At 45.1% G+C, this 16,997-nt stretch overlaps 1 protein-coding gene across 2 annotated transcripts in view; it reads right to left on the reverse strand.

The window, feature by feature from the left end:
• Positions 1–1,857: 1,857 nt before the first annotated feature.
• Positions 1,858–16,997, reverse strand: part of TRA2B (transformer 2 beta homolog) — a 38,949-nt gene continuing 23,809 nt past the window's right edge. For both annotated transcript variants that reach the window (XM_070753125.1, XM_070753126.1), the window contains exons 6-9: positions 10,179–10,262; positions 5,561–5,620; positions 4,257–4,330; positions 1,858–2,217 (exon numbers count right to left, since the gene is read on the reverse strand). In XM_070753125.1, coding sequence (XP_070609226.1) covers positions 2,207–2,217; positions 4,257–4,330; positions 5,561–5,620; positions 10,179–10,262 — 229 coding nt within the window. In that variant the 3' untranslated portion in view covers positions 1,858–2,206. The remainder of the gene's footprint in view (positions 2,218–4,256; positions 4,331–5,560; positions 5,621–10,178; positions 10,263–16,997) is intronic.

The raw sequence follows: 16,997 nt of genomic DNA on the forward strand, positions 1-16,997 counted from the left end.
ATTGACACAAAATAACTCCAAAAGATGGGCATGGCAATATTCAGCCTTCCTATCTAATTTGAGGAAATTAGATTTATAGTAGACGCTATAGATTAGCAAATCTAGTTTTTTGTGTAAAGATTACATTCTGACCCACTAGAGAAATGTCTGAATTTGCATTAATATTACTGTTTTAAGGCGTATTTTTATTTTTTTGCATTAAACAGGATTTTGAGGATTCTCCTTGTGTTCTATCAGCCAGCTGTATCTTCAACAATTCTGAGTCCCATCCCCATCAGCAAGTTTACTTCAATTATTGCTATGGGACAAAACGACAGGAAAGAAGGTTATGCCATCTCAAGTTGCTGAAAGTAGAATACAAGTCTAAAAATCATGTAATAGTATTCTCTTACTGTGCCATTAGAACTGCCCCCACCCTCCTCGCCTTTCGTAAACTCCTTAAAACCCACCTTTGCTGTCAGGCATGGGGGAAGTGAAACATCTCCCCCGGGCCTATACAGTTATGTATGGTATGCTTGTGTGTATGTTTGCTTTTAATAATGGGGCTTTTAGTGTTTCTTTTAAATTATTACATTTGTTATATAGTTTATTATTGCTGTGAGCCGCCCAGAGTCTACGGAGAGGGGCGGCATACCAATCTAATAAATAAATAAATAAATAAAATGTTAGGGGAGGGCGTTGGGTGGGAGAGAAAACAGCTGCAAACTATAAACTCTAAGTGCAAAAATAAAAATTAGCTTTGAAATGGTGGCGACTGCCCTCTGGTGGCACTTTAAGCTCCAGCTGCACTGGGTAGCAATAGCATTGCTGGAATTTCAAAAGGAAAAAACATAACAGTTAGACCAGGAGTCTTTGGAATGGTGTGATGTGATCTTTTAATAGCAATTTGGAATTCTTCCCAATTCTGACGTGCTCTCTGAATAAATAAAGCTCTGGGCTGAATTGTGGAGTTTTTGGTATAAGTTCAGCCTTGAGCCAATTCAACTATGAACTGCATATATCCTCTTCTATTGGTGAATATAAACAATTGGCATGTCTTGACTCTTCTTTCCAGCATTAAATATATCATTATGATTTAACAAAGCTTTCTGATCAGAATACTTTAGATGTTATCATGGCTTTAAGTGGAATATATATGTCTTCCATAGACCAATTTATACAAAATGTTTTTATTTAAACAGATAACAAAAACAAGGAAAAGTATGCCGTTTGAAGAAATCTGGAACTAATAGAGAATATATTAATGAGAATGCAGAAACAGAACTTAATTATACCTTGAATGAAAACAAAAATGAGTTGTTTAATGGGAGCCACAGTCAAATCTTGGTCAACTATTTCGTTTTACATTATGATGAGAAATTAACCCATTCACGCAATACATGACTGGAAACATAAAGTATTATTATCCTTCTGCATCCTTATAAACAAACTAGAATGATACTGCAAGCACTAGTCAGACACTGCTACCAGGATTTGTGATGATTGTTCTGGAGACATGTACTGCCCTTCGGCACAGAAAGGCGAACAAATATTAGTCATACATTTGTACTGTTATACAAACCATAGGAATAGCCACTTTTTAAGTACGTTTTCCAGAGATTATAAAATATTATTAGGTTAGCTTCAAAATTATTTATGATCACATTAAATATATACTCTTGGATTACTCAGCCATCAATTTTTAAGATTATCTTTGCAAGTCTGTTCCATAAACCTGCAAAAATGCACACACATTTTCTAGTCTTTTCACATACACTAGAAGAATCTTGCTACAAAATAAGTTACCAATCCAAATTTGTATATCACCTTTCTCCCTCTGAATGCACTTTGACTAAAGAAAAGATACAAACTTCAAAGTAAGTAAAAAAATGTTTATTATGCCACCATTTCAACACAGGTTTTGATCTTCAAAATACCCTAGAAACTGGAAAAAAAATCGAAGAATTTAGATAACAGAAATCCTTCTGCAAAGTTCAGACTAAATACATGCGAAAGACATACTCTTCTCAAAAACACAATTCTGAACAAAGCACCAACTACACAAATATGCAGAATGGTACAACACTTTAAAACTTCACCAAAATATTCTCCATTAAAGGTGTAAAAGTCACCTAATTCACTAGGCACCATTCAACTGAACAAAAATAACAAGTATGCAATCACACTGCACTGTTTGCAGCAATAAAGTCTTCATTTTTTTTCCATTTCAATAGCGACCTGCAATGCAGAAAGAAGCCAGTTAGAATCTTGAATCTCTGCAATTCTGCCAAAAGACATTGTTAATTTATACTATTTGGAGAAATAATACAGAATATTGGACCACTGTTGGAGGCATTTTCCCCCTAATGCATAGATTCAGACTTCCTCTTCTATTTGCAAAATAAAGAGGAAAGGAAGTGGCAATTTTCACCAAATTAACCAGTAAACTGCTGTGCCATTTCCCACTATTTTGTAAATGTTTTGGTAATCTAGAGCATGTTTGTGATACATTGCAAGAAATGATAAAATGCAAGCAAACTTTGAATCACGTCTGCATATTCAAAAGCAAAATGGGTTTATGCAGTTTAACTCAATCCAGTTCAATAACAGTATAAGCTTCTATTTGGATCCAAAGTGTCTCTTTAAAATATTACTTTTTAATGAAGTTAATGACTAATCATCTAAATTTAACCTAGAAAACATACTTTGTTGGTGTGTTATTCCAACAAAATATTCTATTTATTGAGGTGTTATTTGAATCAAGAATACGGGTCTAAAATTTTCACTAAGTCACCAAGAAACCATTGAGGAACAAAAATGAGTACAGGTACAAATGCATATACAGTGAACCCTCGATCATCGCGAGGGTTCCGTTCCAGGACCCCACGCGATGATCGATTTTTAGCGAAGTAGCGGTGCGGAAGTAAAAACACCATCTGCGCGTGCGCAGATGGTGTTTTTGCTTCCACTGCCGCCCGCCCTTCGCCCGCCCACCCCGTTGCTCGCGCCTGGGGTGCGCGCGCATTTGGGGACTCCCTAGATCCGCTCCCCAGCTGGGGAGCGGATCTAGGGAGTCCCCACCGCGCGCGCGTTGCTGGGGAAAGCGCGCGCGTTTGGGGACTCCCTAGATCCGCTCCCCAGCTGGGGAGCGGATCTAGGGAGTCCCCACCGTGCGCGCGTTGCTGGGGAAAGCGCGCGTGTTTGGGGACTCCCTAGATCCGCTCCCCAGCTGGGGAGCGGATCTAGGGAGTCCCCACCGCACGCGCGTTGCTGGGGAAAGCGCGCGCGTTGCTGGGGAAAGCGCGCGCGTTGCTGGGGAAAGCGCGCGCGTTTGGGGACTCCCTAGATCCGCTCCCCAGCTGGGGAGCGGATCTAGGGAGTCCCCACCGCGCGCGCGTTGCTGGGGAAAGCGCGCGCATTTGGGGACTCCCTATATCCGCTCCCCAGCTGGGGAGCGGATCTAGGGAGTCCCCAAACGCGCGCGCTTTCCCCAGCTGGGGAGCGGAGCTGGGATGTCCCCAAGCGCGTGCCGCCCGCCCGCCCACGCCGTTGCTTGCGCCGCCGCTGGGGTCTTACGGGGGCAAGAGGGGGAAGACCCAGGGAAGCCTCTGCCCGGCGGGGAAACTCCACCATCTATGCATGCGTGGAAGGGCACGCATGCGCAGATGGTGGAGTTTACTTCCTGGTTGAAAACTCGCGAAATAGCCCTTTCGCGATACTTGAACACGCGAAACTCGAGGGTTCACTGTATAACAATGGGGCTCTTAGTAAAATATATGCTAATTTAATTTAATAGTTAAAATATTTATTTCCAAAAGAACATTTCTATATCAAGGTGAAGACAACTGAGACCAGGAGGTTGTTTGAAATTCGACAAAAACTTTGCAGTAATGTATCTCTTTTTTTAAAAACAGAAAACATAACTGAGAATTTTTTTTAAATGAGCAGAGGACAAATGAGTTTTGTGACTCAGTATTCTAGAAATGCTTTGCAAAACTTGTTAGGCAACACTGCTCATCAAAAGATTAAAGCAGGCAATTCTAAAGTCTGTCCCCACTTGCCCATTATCTGCTTTGGTACGCACATGAAGATCTGATAGATGTAGCTAGTCTCTTTGAGAGCAGAGCTTTAGCTCTTTGCTTGTATTAAAAGCATAGCTTTGCACAGCTTTTAGTTCAAAAGAGTTTACTATGCGTTTATATTTATACTGCTATGGTCCATATTAACTTTATTGGCCTGCAATGGCAAAATTATATTCAACTGAACTTGTAACTTACGAGGCGAATAGGATCGAGACCGGGAACGGGATCTATAACCCCCTCGGCTATAATATGGAGATGGTGATCTTCTCCTGCACAAAAAAATGTGAGTGATGATACACATTAACTTGCACTGCTACAAATAACCTTGGTAGCTATATAGTACACAAGAATACTGGATCATCATGGATGTTTCAAGCCCATTAGTTTATGTATCTATCTACTATTATCTATTTTATCTATCATAGGGCAACATTTTTTGATCCCAGGTTCCACAAACTGTCTAACTTACAGAATGTGCCCAAAATCTGGGACCCATGATTCCTGAGCTAATGAAATTTAGAAAAGTTGTAGCTGTTCCACTGCTATTGGCTGCTCTAGTTATGTGATTTCCATTTTCTCAGCCAGTCTCACAATCCCTTGTTCCCTTCTCCCATCTAGCAGCAGCCACCTACCTTCCTCCTAAGGAAAGGAGAATGGATTTCCAATACTCCCTGCCAGATGTCCACAAAGAAACTTAATAGGAAAGCTGGCAAGGAATTAGAGGTCGCTCCTCCTCCCCCTGCTTTTTTTGCCCACCCATGGTCATTCTTTTTCTGTTTAGACAAGAAAATATATTCTGGAAAGATGACTCAAAGGGGCACAGGTTGTCTAGTTATTATTAAATGCTTCTATTTTTACAAATCTGCTTAGTAATATTGTACAATAGACATAATATCAGATAAGCCAGGGAAAAAGTGAGAAGTTAACCTTAAAACTAGTTACTGCATCTGAATTTACATTGAGTAGCATATAAATGAGTTACAGCTGAAATTGGAAATGATAAGATTGCTCAATGTAATGCATTTTAATTTTAAATTCTGCAGAATAGTGATTTGAATCACATAAATGTTTTAACTAAAATGATTACTTAAGATTAATAATCCACCTCCACTTCTAAATATAGCTAGATCAAAATACACTGCTCAAAAAAATAAAGGGAACACTCGAACACATCCTAGATATGAATGGATGAAATATTCTCATTGAATACTTTGTTCTGTACATGTGCTGACAACATGTGAAATTGTCAATCAGTGTTTCTTCCTAAGTGGACAGCTTGATTTCACAGAAGTTTGATTTTACTTGGAGTTATATTGTGTTGTTTGTTTAAGTGTTTCCTTTATTTTTTGAGCAGTATATTTTCTTGGAAACCAGATAGAACCAGTCACTCATCAGTATTGGCTTTGAGGATACCGCTCCATATAGATTTTTATAAAAAATATTCCCATTTCACCCTCACTTGCATATTTAAAAAATCATATCAGAATCCTTTAACATACCTGTACATTTGATCCCTATCTTGGGCACCTCGCCATCCTCCTCCACCTCCACCACCTCCTCTGTGAAAGGATAAGCAAAACGTTTTTAAAAAGCTTTGTTAAAATTGCAAAATACAAATAACTGATATAAAGGAATAATGCAGGGGGGAAAGCCCTGGGATTAAGGGGAAAAATCATATGAATTACATAACAGCATCAGCCACTGATGCAACAAATTACTCTGAACAGAAAGTGTGTTGAATCCTAAATCCTTTGTTTCAAGTTTAACACAGATATACTATTTTAATTAAATGTTTCAATGCTGTTCCAACTATCTCAGTAATTTTCATCTTTGAAAAAGGCCCTTTCTTAATTTAGGACAACTGCTTTAAGTTATTGGGCATATTTTAGACATAACGTATTTTTGAATATTTATTAATATATAGCTGAAAAGTTCAGTCACAGTATCCATGAGCTGGCTTTTATCAAAACCTTTGCAAACAGAAAATAAATTCTGTTTAGATTTAGACTATTGAAATGCTTTTTCTTTTATGTTGTTGAAAAATGTAAATAAATCCTTTAAAAAAAAGATTTATAGGGCTGCCCACCTCAAATACAAGCCACTGGAAAGCTTATATTAAAAATAATAAAAGCATATAGAAAAAAATGTGTACAGTGGTACCTCAAGATACGAACCCCTCGTCTTACGAACAACCCGTGATACGAACCCGGGGTTCAGAAAATTTTTGCCTCTTCTTACGAACGTTTTTCATCTTACGAACGCCAAACCCGAACTTCCGGGTTCGGCATTCCGGAGGCTGCTGGGAAGCCCCGCAGCCCGGCTGTCACCGCTTTGGATTTTTGGCTGGGAGGGAAGGCAGGAGGTCCCGCGCTGGGGAAGGGAGTCAGGAAGGTCCTCCTGCTCCCCCCTCAGCGAAAAACACAAAGACGGTCTGCCGCCGCATGACAGGCAGGGCGGAGCAGCATGGAGCAAACGGAGTCTGAAACCGCCAGCGGCTTCAGCTTCCCATTGCTCCGCGGGCGGCGGCAGACCGCCTTTGTATTTTTGGCTTGGGGGGGGAAGCAGGAGGCGCAGGATCGGGCGGGCGGCGGGCGAGGCGTGACCGAGCGGGCCCGGCTCAGGCTCCGGCTAGGACGGGGCGGGCAGTGGCTGGGCGTGGCGGCGAGGGTGCGTCCGACTCGGGGCTGGCGGTGCCCGATGCAGCGGGGAACATCAGCGTGGGAGGCAGGAGAGTACCAGGCAACCGGAGCAGCGTCGCCGCTACTCCCGGCTTGGTTTCCCTCGCCGCCGCAGGCAGCGTGCCTTGCGATCTTTCGGGTCGGCCAGGCTCAGGGGATGAAGCCGCGCCTCCCGGGCCTTCTGTCACTGAGCCTCGCCGGCCCGGAAAATCGCAGCCCCTGTTGCCTGCGGCGGCGAGGCAAGCCAAGCCGAGAGCAGCATCACCGCGGCTCCTGGCTCGGTTTCCTTCGCAGCCGCAGGCAACACGGGCTGCCATTTTCTGGGCCGGCGAGGCTCAGTGACGGGAGGCGCGGCTTGATCCGGGAGGCACGTCTTGATCCGCTGAGCCTGGCTGCCCGGAAAATCGCAGCCCGTGTTGCCTGCGGCGGCGAGGGAGCCCAAGCCGAGAACAGCATCACCGCGGCTCCTGGCTCGGTTTCCCTCGCAGCCGCAGGCAACACGGGCTGGGATTTTCCGGGCGGCCAGGCTCAGCGGATCAAGCCGCGCCTCCTGTCACTGAGGCTCAGTGACGGGAGGCGCGGCTTGATCCGCTGAGCCTGGCCGCCCGGAAAATCCCAGCCCGTGTTGCCTGCGGCTGCGAGGGAAACCGAGCCGAGAGCAGCATCACCGCGGCTCCTGGCTCGGTTTCCCTCGCCGCCGCGGGCAACACGGGCTGGGATTTTCCGGGCCGTCCAGGCTCAGCGGATCAAGCCGCGCCTCCCGCATCAAGCCGCGCCTCCCGTCACTGAGCCTCGCTGGCGAGGGAACCCAAGCCGAGAGCAGCATCACCGCGGCTCCTGTTGCCTGCGGCGGCGAGGGAAACCAAGCCAGGAGCCGCGGTGATGCTGCTCTCGGCTTGGGTTCCCTCGCCGCCGCAGGCAACAGGGGCTGCGATTTTCCAGGCCGTCCAGGCTCAGCGGATCAAGCCGCGCCTCCCGCATCAAGCCGCGCCGGCGAGGCTCAGTGACGGGAGGCGCGGCTTGATCCGCTGAGCCTGGCCGCCCGGAAAATCGCAGCCCCTGTTGCCTGCGGCGGCGAGGGAAACCGAGCCAGGAGCCGCGGTGATGCTGCTCTCGGCTTGGGTTCCCTCGCCGCCGCAGGCAACAGGGGCTGCGATTTTCCGGGCCGTCCAGGCTCAGCGGATCAAGCCGCGCCTCCCGGGCCAGGCGGCTGCCTTCCGTCACTGACCCCAGCCCACGCCTGCTGCTTGCACTCCTGGAAAGACCCCAGCCCACACCTTCGGGAGCGTCCCAGCCGGGTCCCTTCCACGGGGCAGTGGCCACGGCTCCCCCCATTTCTCCCGCTGACCCTTTCCACACATGCACACCATCCACAGCCTCCGCGCCGCCGGTTGGCTGTCATCTTCTAAACAAGCAAGAAGAGGAGGAGGAGCTGGGCGCCGGTGGTGGTGGAGGAAGGCGCCCAGCTTTTCCTCCTCTTCTTGCTTCTTTAGAAGATGACAGCCGGCCGGCGGCACAGAGAATGTGGCCCGGAGGTTGGGAGGGAGGCGGAATACAGGAGGAGGAGGAGGAGGGAGGCCAGGAGGGAGGGAGGAAATCTGAGAAGACGCATCGTTCGGCTTCAGGAGACAGCTGGGAAGCGGCGCGGCTCTTTTAAAAGGTCGCAGCCGGCCTGGGGGGCTTCCCAGCACCCCCCCGAACCCGGGTTCGGGGTTGGGGGGGTACTGGGAAGCCCCCCAGGCCGGCTGTCACCTTTTAAAACAGCCGCCCGGCTTCCCAGCAGTCGCGGAAAGCAGGTTTTTTGCGGGGTTTTTTTGGTTGCACGGATTAATTGACTTTACATTGTTTCCTATGGGAAACAATGTTTCGTCTTACGAACCTTTCGTCTTACGAACCTCCTCCTTGCACCAATTAAGTTCGTATCATGAGGTATTACTGTATTTCCTTTGCAATAACTACTGTTTTAGGATGACTCAATTCTATCTGTTTAAACATAACCAATAGTTTGGTATACACACATCCACACAACAGAATATAAAACAACACTTATATTGAGACATCAACTATTGATGAGGTTATCAATGCAAATGATAAATAAGCAGTGTTAAGCACTTCTACATTTTGTGTAATTGGAAAGCACTCTCGTCCAAAACAAGATCCAAAATAGAATTTCCTTTACAGAATTCAGTTGCAGAGGGCCATGTACCAAGGTTATTAAGATTCTTTTTAGTCTTAATTCAGTCCCGGGGTACTTTAGAGAGATGGGACTGGCCACACTTGCAGATGATCTGTACATGGTTTAGGATGGAGCTATGCAATCACCTAGATTTCTTAGCATGACAATAGTATTTTGGGATTGGGAGATACTATAGTGGTTCTTCTCCTTCTGCGTCTAGTTTCCAGTCAAGTGTTGAGTGGGAGAAACCTAGCCCTAAGCCCCTGCAGCATGGGGTGCCTTAAGTTTCTCACTGTTCTTTAACATTTACATGGAACTGCTGGGTAAGGTCATTTGACAACATGGGGTTACAAATTTCCAGCTCTGGCTGGATTACTGAAGTGGTTATCTTTGACTTTTGACAGGGTAGCACATCTCTGTAGAGACTTGGCAATTTGGTGTCCCTGTGGGTTTGCTGATTCAACCTACAAAGCAGGTTGTAACCTATGGTCAAGAGCCTTTTTGCACAGATTTGCTTTGGACACCAATTCTATCCATTCCTGACCAGAAGGTCTTGCTTAAAATCACTCATGCCTTTGTCACTTCCCAGTTGGACTACTGACACATTAGCCTTGGAAGCAACCAAAAAGCTACAATTGGTCCAGAGTGGGGTGGCACACGCTGCACTGTATGTTCCTAGGTTTGCTCATTATAGACTGGCACTGCACTGTGCAGGATGCACAAAATTCCCAGGATTTTTTTCAATTGTCATTCAAGACGATAGCTACCACCTTTAAAGTTCCACATGTCTTGGAGTCAAGTGGATTAGAGTGAGCAAGCTTTAGGTTCCTACTCTTAAATATTGTCATTTACTGTACTTAGAATTTGTGCCTTTTCTACATTTTATATATGGGAAGAATGTTTCACACCATGTTTTCCCCAAGATATGGCAGGCCCCCCACCCTCTTATTCTTCCAGAAGGCTCTTCCCCTATGTGATGGGATAGCGTAAATTTGACGCTTGGAAATGGTTGTGTTAGAAGAGGGTTTTCTTGTATTATTTGTTTTTTATTGCTATTTTGAGTCATCCAGAATTGTGTTTCAAATTGGGAAGCCATATAAATAAATTGCATTGCAAAAGAAGAATATGCAATCTTATCAACATCTAATTAAATAGATTTGGGAAGACTCGTTAGTACTGTTAAGAAAAAAGGGATGAAGAGGGTGTCAAAAGACAGATCGAGAAGAGAGGGAGGGAGTGACTGAGAGAAATAGGCAGACTCACCTGTATGATCTACTATAATAGTCACGGTCATCATAGCCTCTATCATAACCTCTGTCATAATAGTCTCGCCGCCTGGAACTACCACTAAAGTAAATATAATAGAGTATTAGAAAGACAAATGGGTTATATATGTATAATAAAAGAAGGTAAAAAAATTCGTTTCCCATTTTTCTATCAAAAAATGCTCAGATAATATAGTATGTTAAAAATGTAATATCAAGACATATAAATACTTCAATAATATCAAGTTTATTAAGCTTTGCACTATGAAGGCTGCTACATTACTTGCAGTCACATCTTATCTGTTAACTTTCTTTTTTCCCTAGGGTATCTCTAAATAAGAACGATTTTAAAGCTTTTTGTGGGTCGATAATGCATAATGAAACAACTGCTATATGTACTGTGCTACTTATGTGGCTTAAGAAACAAGCTGACTTGATTATTCCTACTCAATGCCACATTTGCAGACTGATATGCAAAACTATAAGAGTTTGCTGTCAACATTTAAGTTTTTAAAATATGAGTGTCAATGAGTATTCAGCTGGGGAAAGATAAAATACATGTAGCCCTTAACATGGTTGCTTAGCAACTTTTTGAAGTTACAATGGACATACCTTGGTACCTACAACTGAGATTCAAAGTTCCGATGGTGCGGCCTGGTGGTTAAGAGTTTGATGGCCATTTGCAGTGTCCTTTAGTTACGTCACTTGTTTTACATCGGTTTTGCCAAAAAAAACCTGGCATATACTTCCAGTTTTGGGAAAACCTGAGCCCAGTGAACCACTGGCTTGCTTAATAACTGCCACTTTAAGATGGTACAAAAAAAGATTGTAAAATCAGGTTGGTCCTATGACTGTCCCATTTTATAATAGTCACAACTTATGACCATGATGGGTAAGCTTCATTATAGTAGTAAGTCGAAGATTACTGTTACTGCTGTCAAAATAGAATGTTCTGTGTGTCTTGTATTTACATTCGTAAAACAGAAAGCTCAATAAAAAATGAGGGTTGTGCGCTGATCCAGGTTTAAAGAACACAATGTAATTTGGAACATGAAGAAAATATCAGAAATGTATTTTCTGCTGTGCTAACATGATTACTGGTGTGCATGAAAAATATTTATTGGAAGCATGGTCTCTGTCAGGCCTTATGATTGACTGGCCTGCTGCTATTGCCTAATCCGCCATGGATAAATTCATCCCCAGCTTGTTTATCATACTGTAGAACCCAATACCTTTTCATTTCTAATTTGCTAAACTCATCTTGGTAGAACAATTTATGGTTTTTTAGTTGTATCGATTCATAAATCAGGTGTAAGTAGAACATATAGCAGCTTGATATGTTGTACAGATAATGTTTTTTAAAGGTAAATGTTTCTGCTGTCCAGTCATGTCTGACTTATAGGAGAGGGAGATCATCTCAGTTTCCTAGCCCGGAGAATCAGTGTTGTCTGAAGAGGCTTCAGTGGTCATGTGGCCAGCATGATTATATGCCAAAATGCCCTGTTACCTTCCCACCAAATTGGTACCTACTTATATTTATCTACTTGCATTTGAATGCTTTTGAACTGCCTGGTGGGCAGGAGCTGAGGCAAGAGCTCATCCCATCGCATAGTACTTCGGGTCTTACACTAGTAACCTTCTGGTGGTCATGTCCAGCATCTCAACTTCTAGGCCACTTGACTCTTTTCACACAGACTATGAAATCAGAATAGCAAAAGAAAATGAGACCTGTTTTGCAATACAAAACATATCTTGTTTTTTACCAACTGATTCTTTCCTGCTTGACTGCTGTGTGACATTGTTTAAAGCTGAAAGCCTTGTCAGAGGCAGTTATGGTTGCAGCATCATCCTGTAAGTAAGACCTTAGTATCATTACAACACATAACATTGTGTAAAAAGACTCAAATGAAGCATTGGCTTACCTGAACGTTCTTCTCTGTGCGCTTCTGGGAGAGTCCAAGTTTGGGGATAAACTTTAGCTGGTTGCCAAGACACTGAGTTATTTTTAAGTTTAAGCACTTCCTCTCTGCTCAGACATCCTTTCTGAGGTAGGACACAGCAAATAAAGATGCCCACGACCCTGGACTAGACAAGCCAGGGCAGGCTTGGACTCTCCCCGCAGTGCACAAATAGGACTGTTCAGGTAAGCCAACCCTGTTTCTTTTGTCCACTGCTTAAGAGGAGTCAAAGTATGGGATATATCCAAGCTTAAGTCTCATGGGCAGCGAAGGCTCATCAGATGTGGAGCAGATTCTCTGTAGTACTTGCCTGCCAAAGGGCAACCAAGTCCAGTTTATAATACTTGACAAAGGGAAATGGCAAAGACCACATGACTGCCTGACATGTTTTCTCCATATTTCCAAGGTGGCTGCGATATGGGTTGATCCGTGATATGGTGATCCTGCCCAGAACGGGCCTGGACTGGCCCTTGTAGGCCTAAATAATGCATGCCTTAAGCTGGCAGCTGAAAGTCTGGTGTATGACTTTGTGTCCCATGGAAGCCAATTGGAATGCTATAAAGAGCTCTTCAGGTAAAGAACTGAACGGGGCTGTCCATCAGATATAAATTCGGAGAGCCCTCCTGATGTCCAGCTTATGGTAACACTTTTCTGACAGATGTCGTGAGTTAGGATAAAAGTCCAGCAGTATTATCACCTGGACCCAATGGAAAAAGAAGTTCACTTTAGGTAGGAAGGAGGGATCCAGACGGAGGACCACTCGGTCCAGATGGAAGTGACATAAAGTCCTGGCGTATGGAAAGAGCGCCCAATTTGGAAGCGTCCTGGCTGAGGTGATGGAGACCAGGAAGGCTGTCTTAAGTGTTAGGAACTGGAGTGATACCATTCTCAATGGTTCAAAGAGAGATGATATGAGTGCTTGCAGGACAAGGGAGAGGTCTCAAGAAGGATATCTATGAACAACTTGGGTTTCAGATTAGTTGCACCCTCCAAGAAACTGTATACGTTGGGATAACACAGCGAGCGAAAATTGTCAAGTTTTAGGACTGTGGACAAGGCTGCAACTTGTCTGCAGAAAGTATTGGGAGCTAATCCTTTATTAAACCCCACCTGCAAGAAACTCAAAATCTGAAGAGTTGAGACTGACAACAGATCCAGGTAAGACTGGAAAGAATCTACAATAGGCCGACCAGGAGATCCTGTGTTTGGGAATTCGCCAAGGATGAGACATTGAGAATTCCACCAGATCTGTGTAACAAGGGCAGCGGGGCCAGTGTGAAACAACTAGGAGAATCTCTACCTCTTCAAGCAAGGATCTTTCGGATCACTTTCAGGATAAGGGGAAGGGGAGGAAAGCTGCAGAGGGGTCCAGGTGGCCAAGGATCCTTCCACTCCCATGTTGGAAATCTGGAGAAAAATCTCAGCAGTTGTGTATTGGTGTGAGTCACAAACAAGTCCACTACTGGTCGGCCGGAGATGCTGGACAGTCTTGAATAGGTCAGGTTGCAGGGGCCACTCCACTGGATCCATCATAGTGCAACGTAGCCAGTCCTCCTGCACATTAAAGGCACCCGAGATATGCTCCACTCGAAGCGACCTCACATGCAGCTCCACGCACAATCTGATTTGCTCCACCTCCTTCATGGGACGTCTGGACTTCACGTTCCCCTGGCGGTTGATGTGGGAGTGGGTCACCACATTGTCCATCATGACGAAGACATGGGAGCCCCTCAGCAGCAGCTTGAAGTATTGAAGAGCGAGGTACACAGCTTGGAGTTCCAACAGGATGATGTTGGCATTGACTAAATCGGATGGAGTCCAGCATCCCTGGTTTACCTAGGACTGGGTATGGGCGCCCACTTAAACAGACTGGCATCGGGGGTTAGTCACCCAGGTGGGGTCTATGAAGAGGCAGCCCTGCTGAACAGCCGAATCAGCAAATGTAGGATCGCTGGTGGCACCCTCACCATAGAAAGACTGGCACGCACTCGTTGAAATGGGAGTAAGCTCCATTGGAAGGGGCTTGAGCGTGAAGCCTTGCCTGTAAGAACACATCGATGCACGATATGAGTTTCCCCAGCAACTGGAAAAGTAGAGAAAGGGTGGTTGAGTTTTGCCGATGGACCTGTGCCAACAGAGAAACAATGCTGTCACAACGGTCTAGTGACAGGAAGACCTCACAAGTCTGGGTATTGATGATAGGGCCGAGATGGAAGGGTGAGGTGGCTCTTCGAAAAGTTCACTGAAAAGCTGTGCCCTTGGCAAGGTCCAAATTGTGAACAGGGAATTCTTGCATGCACAACGGGATGAAGATTGTATGATATTGTCCAAATAGCACTGTAGATGCAATGGATGTGGCCGCAGATATGCCACCATTACATTGAGAAGCTTGATGAATGACAAGCCAAAGGGCAGGGCTTGATATTTGAAGTGAGTCCCCCAAAAGGTGAACCTTAGGAACTTCCTGTGTGATGGATGTACTGGGCACATGGAGATAGGCCTCCTTGAGGTTGATAGATTTGAGCTAATCCCGTTGCCTGAAGCATCCTAAAATGGACCCAAGGGACTGCATCTTGAAGGGTTTGTATGCTATGTACACGTTGAATTGCTTCAGATTCAGGATGGCTTTCCAACACCCCCCCCCCCCCGGAGCTCTTGGAAACTAGGAAAAATATAGAATACAATCCAAGTCTCTCCTGTTCCTGGGGCACCCTTCTCTATGGATGAAATTTCGAGTAGGTGGTGGATCTTGGCTTCCATCAGTATCCTTTTTTGTGACATTGGATGGAGTGAGACACCGGATGAACCAGCTGGGGGACGTGAAGTAAGGTCTATGGTGAGGCCAAATTTGATGTGCTGGGAGCCAAGAGACCGTGGTTGTAATTTCCCATTGGGCTGCAAAATATTGAAGCCTGTCCCCAATAGGGTTGGACTCTGTGGAATCATTTGGGTCAACAAAAAGCCTAGGCATCTGGATTGAGAAACCTGCCTGCCCCTATCCCTGGTAGCGGATCTGTCCTGGAATCTTTGGAATCAACTTCCCCCAGATTCGCACCATGCCTACCCTCCTGGCCTTTCGAAAGGTCTACAGAGAGGGGCGGTATACAAATCCAATAAATAATAGTAATAGTAATAATAATAATAACAACAACACACTTTTGCCGGCAGGCCTGGGGCTGTTGAGCTTTGGCATTCTGCTCCGGCTGATACTATGATTGTATGCCTGTGATTGGATAACCAGGTTGAATGGTTTTAATTGTTTGGGGTTTTAGATTTAGATTTAATATTTGGGTTTCTTACATTTTGTATTTTGTAATAGATTTTATCTTGTAAGCAGCTATTCTATTCCCATAGAATTTGCATTTGGCCGAATACAGACCAGGGGTGGCAGAAGGACGATCTCACGGACGCTTGGTGATGTCAGTGAATATTTTTGAAGATGGAATGGTCTCTGTTTCTCATTCAGGTTCTGAGAACAAGCCGGCAGCTGAGTCAATACCCAAAGGATCAGATGAACTTTAAGACAGGCCAAGGTTGACTTAGGTTTGGCCTTGTGTGGTTTCTGCTGAAGCCAGACAGCAATGCCCTGTGAGTAGGCATTTGCAATCATATGTTGTATATCTGCTGGAAGGTGTCACCAGCTATCTTCCCCAGGACAGAGCCCTGCTGCAGTGGATGTAAACATAGCAGTAGTAGATGCCTACAAGGTTGGTGGACCCAGGGCAAGGCTTACAGAGGCAGTTGGTAAGGAGGGATCCCCCTGTTCCATGATCTGGGATACAATGGGACGGCCTGGCGACCAGTCCAGTTCAGATGCAGTATCTATGTCCAGAGGTTGAGAGAACATGGCCATCAGAGGAGTTTCCTGGACTGGAGGAGGCAGCAAACCCTGGGAAGGTGGAGGAGCCTGCAAAGGCAACTGAGGTAGCTGCTGAGGTACCAGTGAAAGGGACATCTCTGCTTGCTGTTGGGCCTTAGCGAATTGCTATTACAAGGCATGAAGTCTTCTTTCTGTGTCCTTTAAGGCTGCTGCTGATGCCTGCTTGTCAGCAACCTTTTAAGACCTTTTCAGCCTTATCCTTGAAGGAGGTCTGGCTTTGAGAGGTAACCTTCCTGGGACCACTAGAAGTGGAGGCCTCCTGTCCTTTGTCTGACTTTACAGTCATGGGTGAGGCAAAGAGTAGGGCCACAAGCCAGGTGGGAGGGATATGATTTAGAATGCTAAGTCTCCAAGCGCTGCAAGGAGTATTGCTCTGAGGCAGAGACTCCTATAAATGGAGTGGGAAGGTATTTAAATGCACCACTCATGTCCAGGACAAGCACTCACCTGGGTCACCTATAAAGATTTAGAGACAAAGCATTTAATATTGGATTTATATGTTTTTATTACTGTTGTTAGCCACCCCGAGTCTACAAAGAGGGGCGGCATACAAATCCAATAAATAACTAAATAAATAACTAAATAAATAAAGCAGGAAAGGCAATCCTTTGATGAAAATAAGCAATCTGAATAGCTGTGCGGTGCAAATAACACCAGCAAAATGGTGATCGGAGGCTTGTGGTTCAGCTGTGGCTTTCCAAAATGGCCACTGGCATAAAGGGAGATGAAAACATGGCTAATGACCAAACAAAATGGCCACTGGTTCTCCCACGGCTCTGAAGAAATCTGCTTGGCAATAGGCAGTTGTTGAGTTCAAAATGGCCACCGCCAGTCACAGAGGCAAAAGGCAGGTTTCCCGGCCCAATTTAGAGCTGCAGCCTGCGGAGAAGAAACTAAGACCAACCTGCGTTTCAGCAGCACTTGGGATGCTAAGCCAGAGGCTGTGAGTAAACTTCATTACCTGCATTTGCTTTGCTCA

This window comes from Erythrolamprus reginae, chromosome 5 (genome assembly GCF_031021105.1).
Source record: "Erythrolamprus reginae isolate rEryReg1 chromosome 5, rEryReg1.hap1, whole genome shotgun sequence".
Taxonomy (NCBI): Eukaryota; Metazoa; Chordata; class Lepidosauria; order Squamata; family Dipsadidae; genus Erythrolamprus; species Erythrolamprus reginae.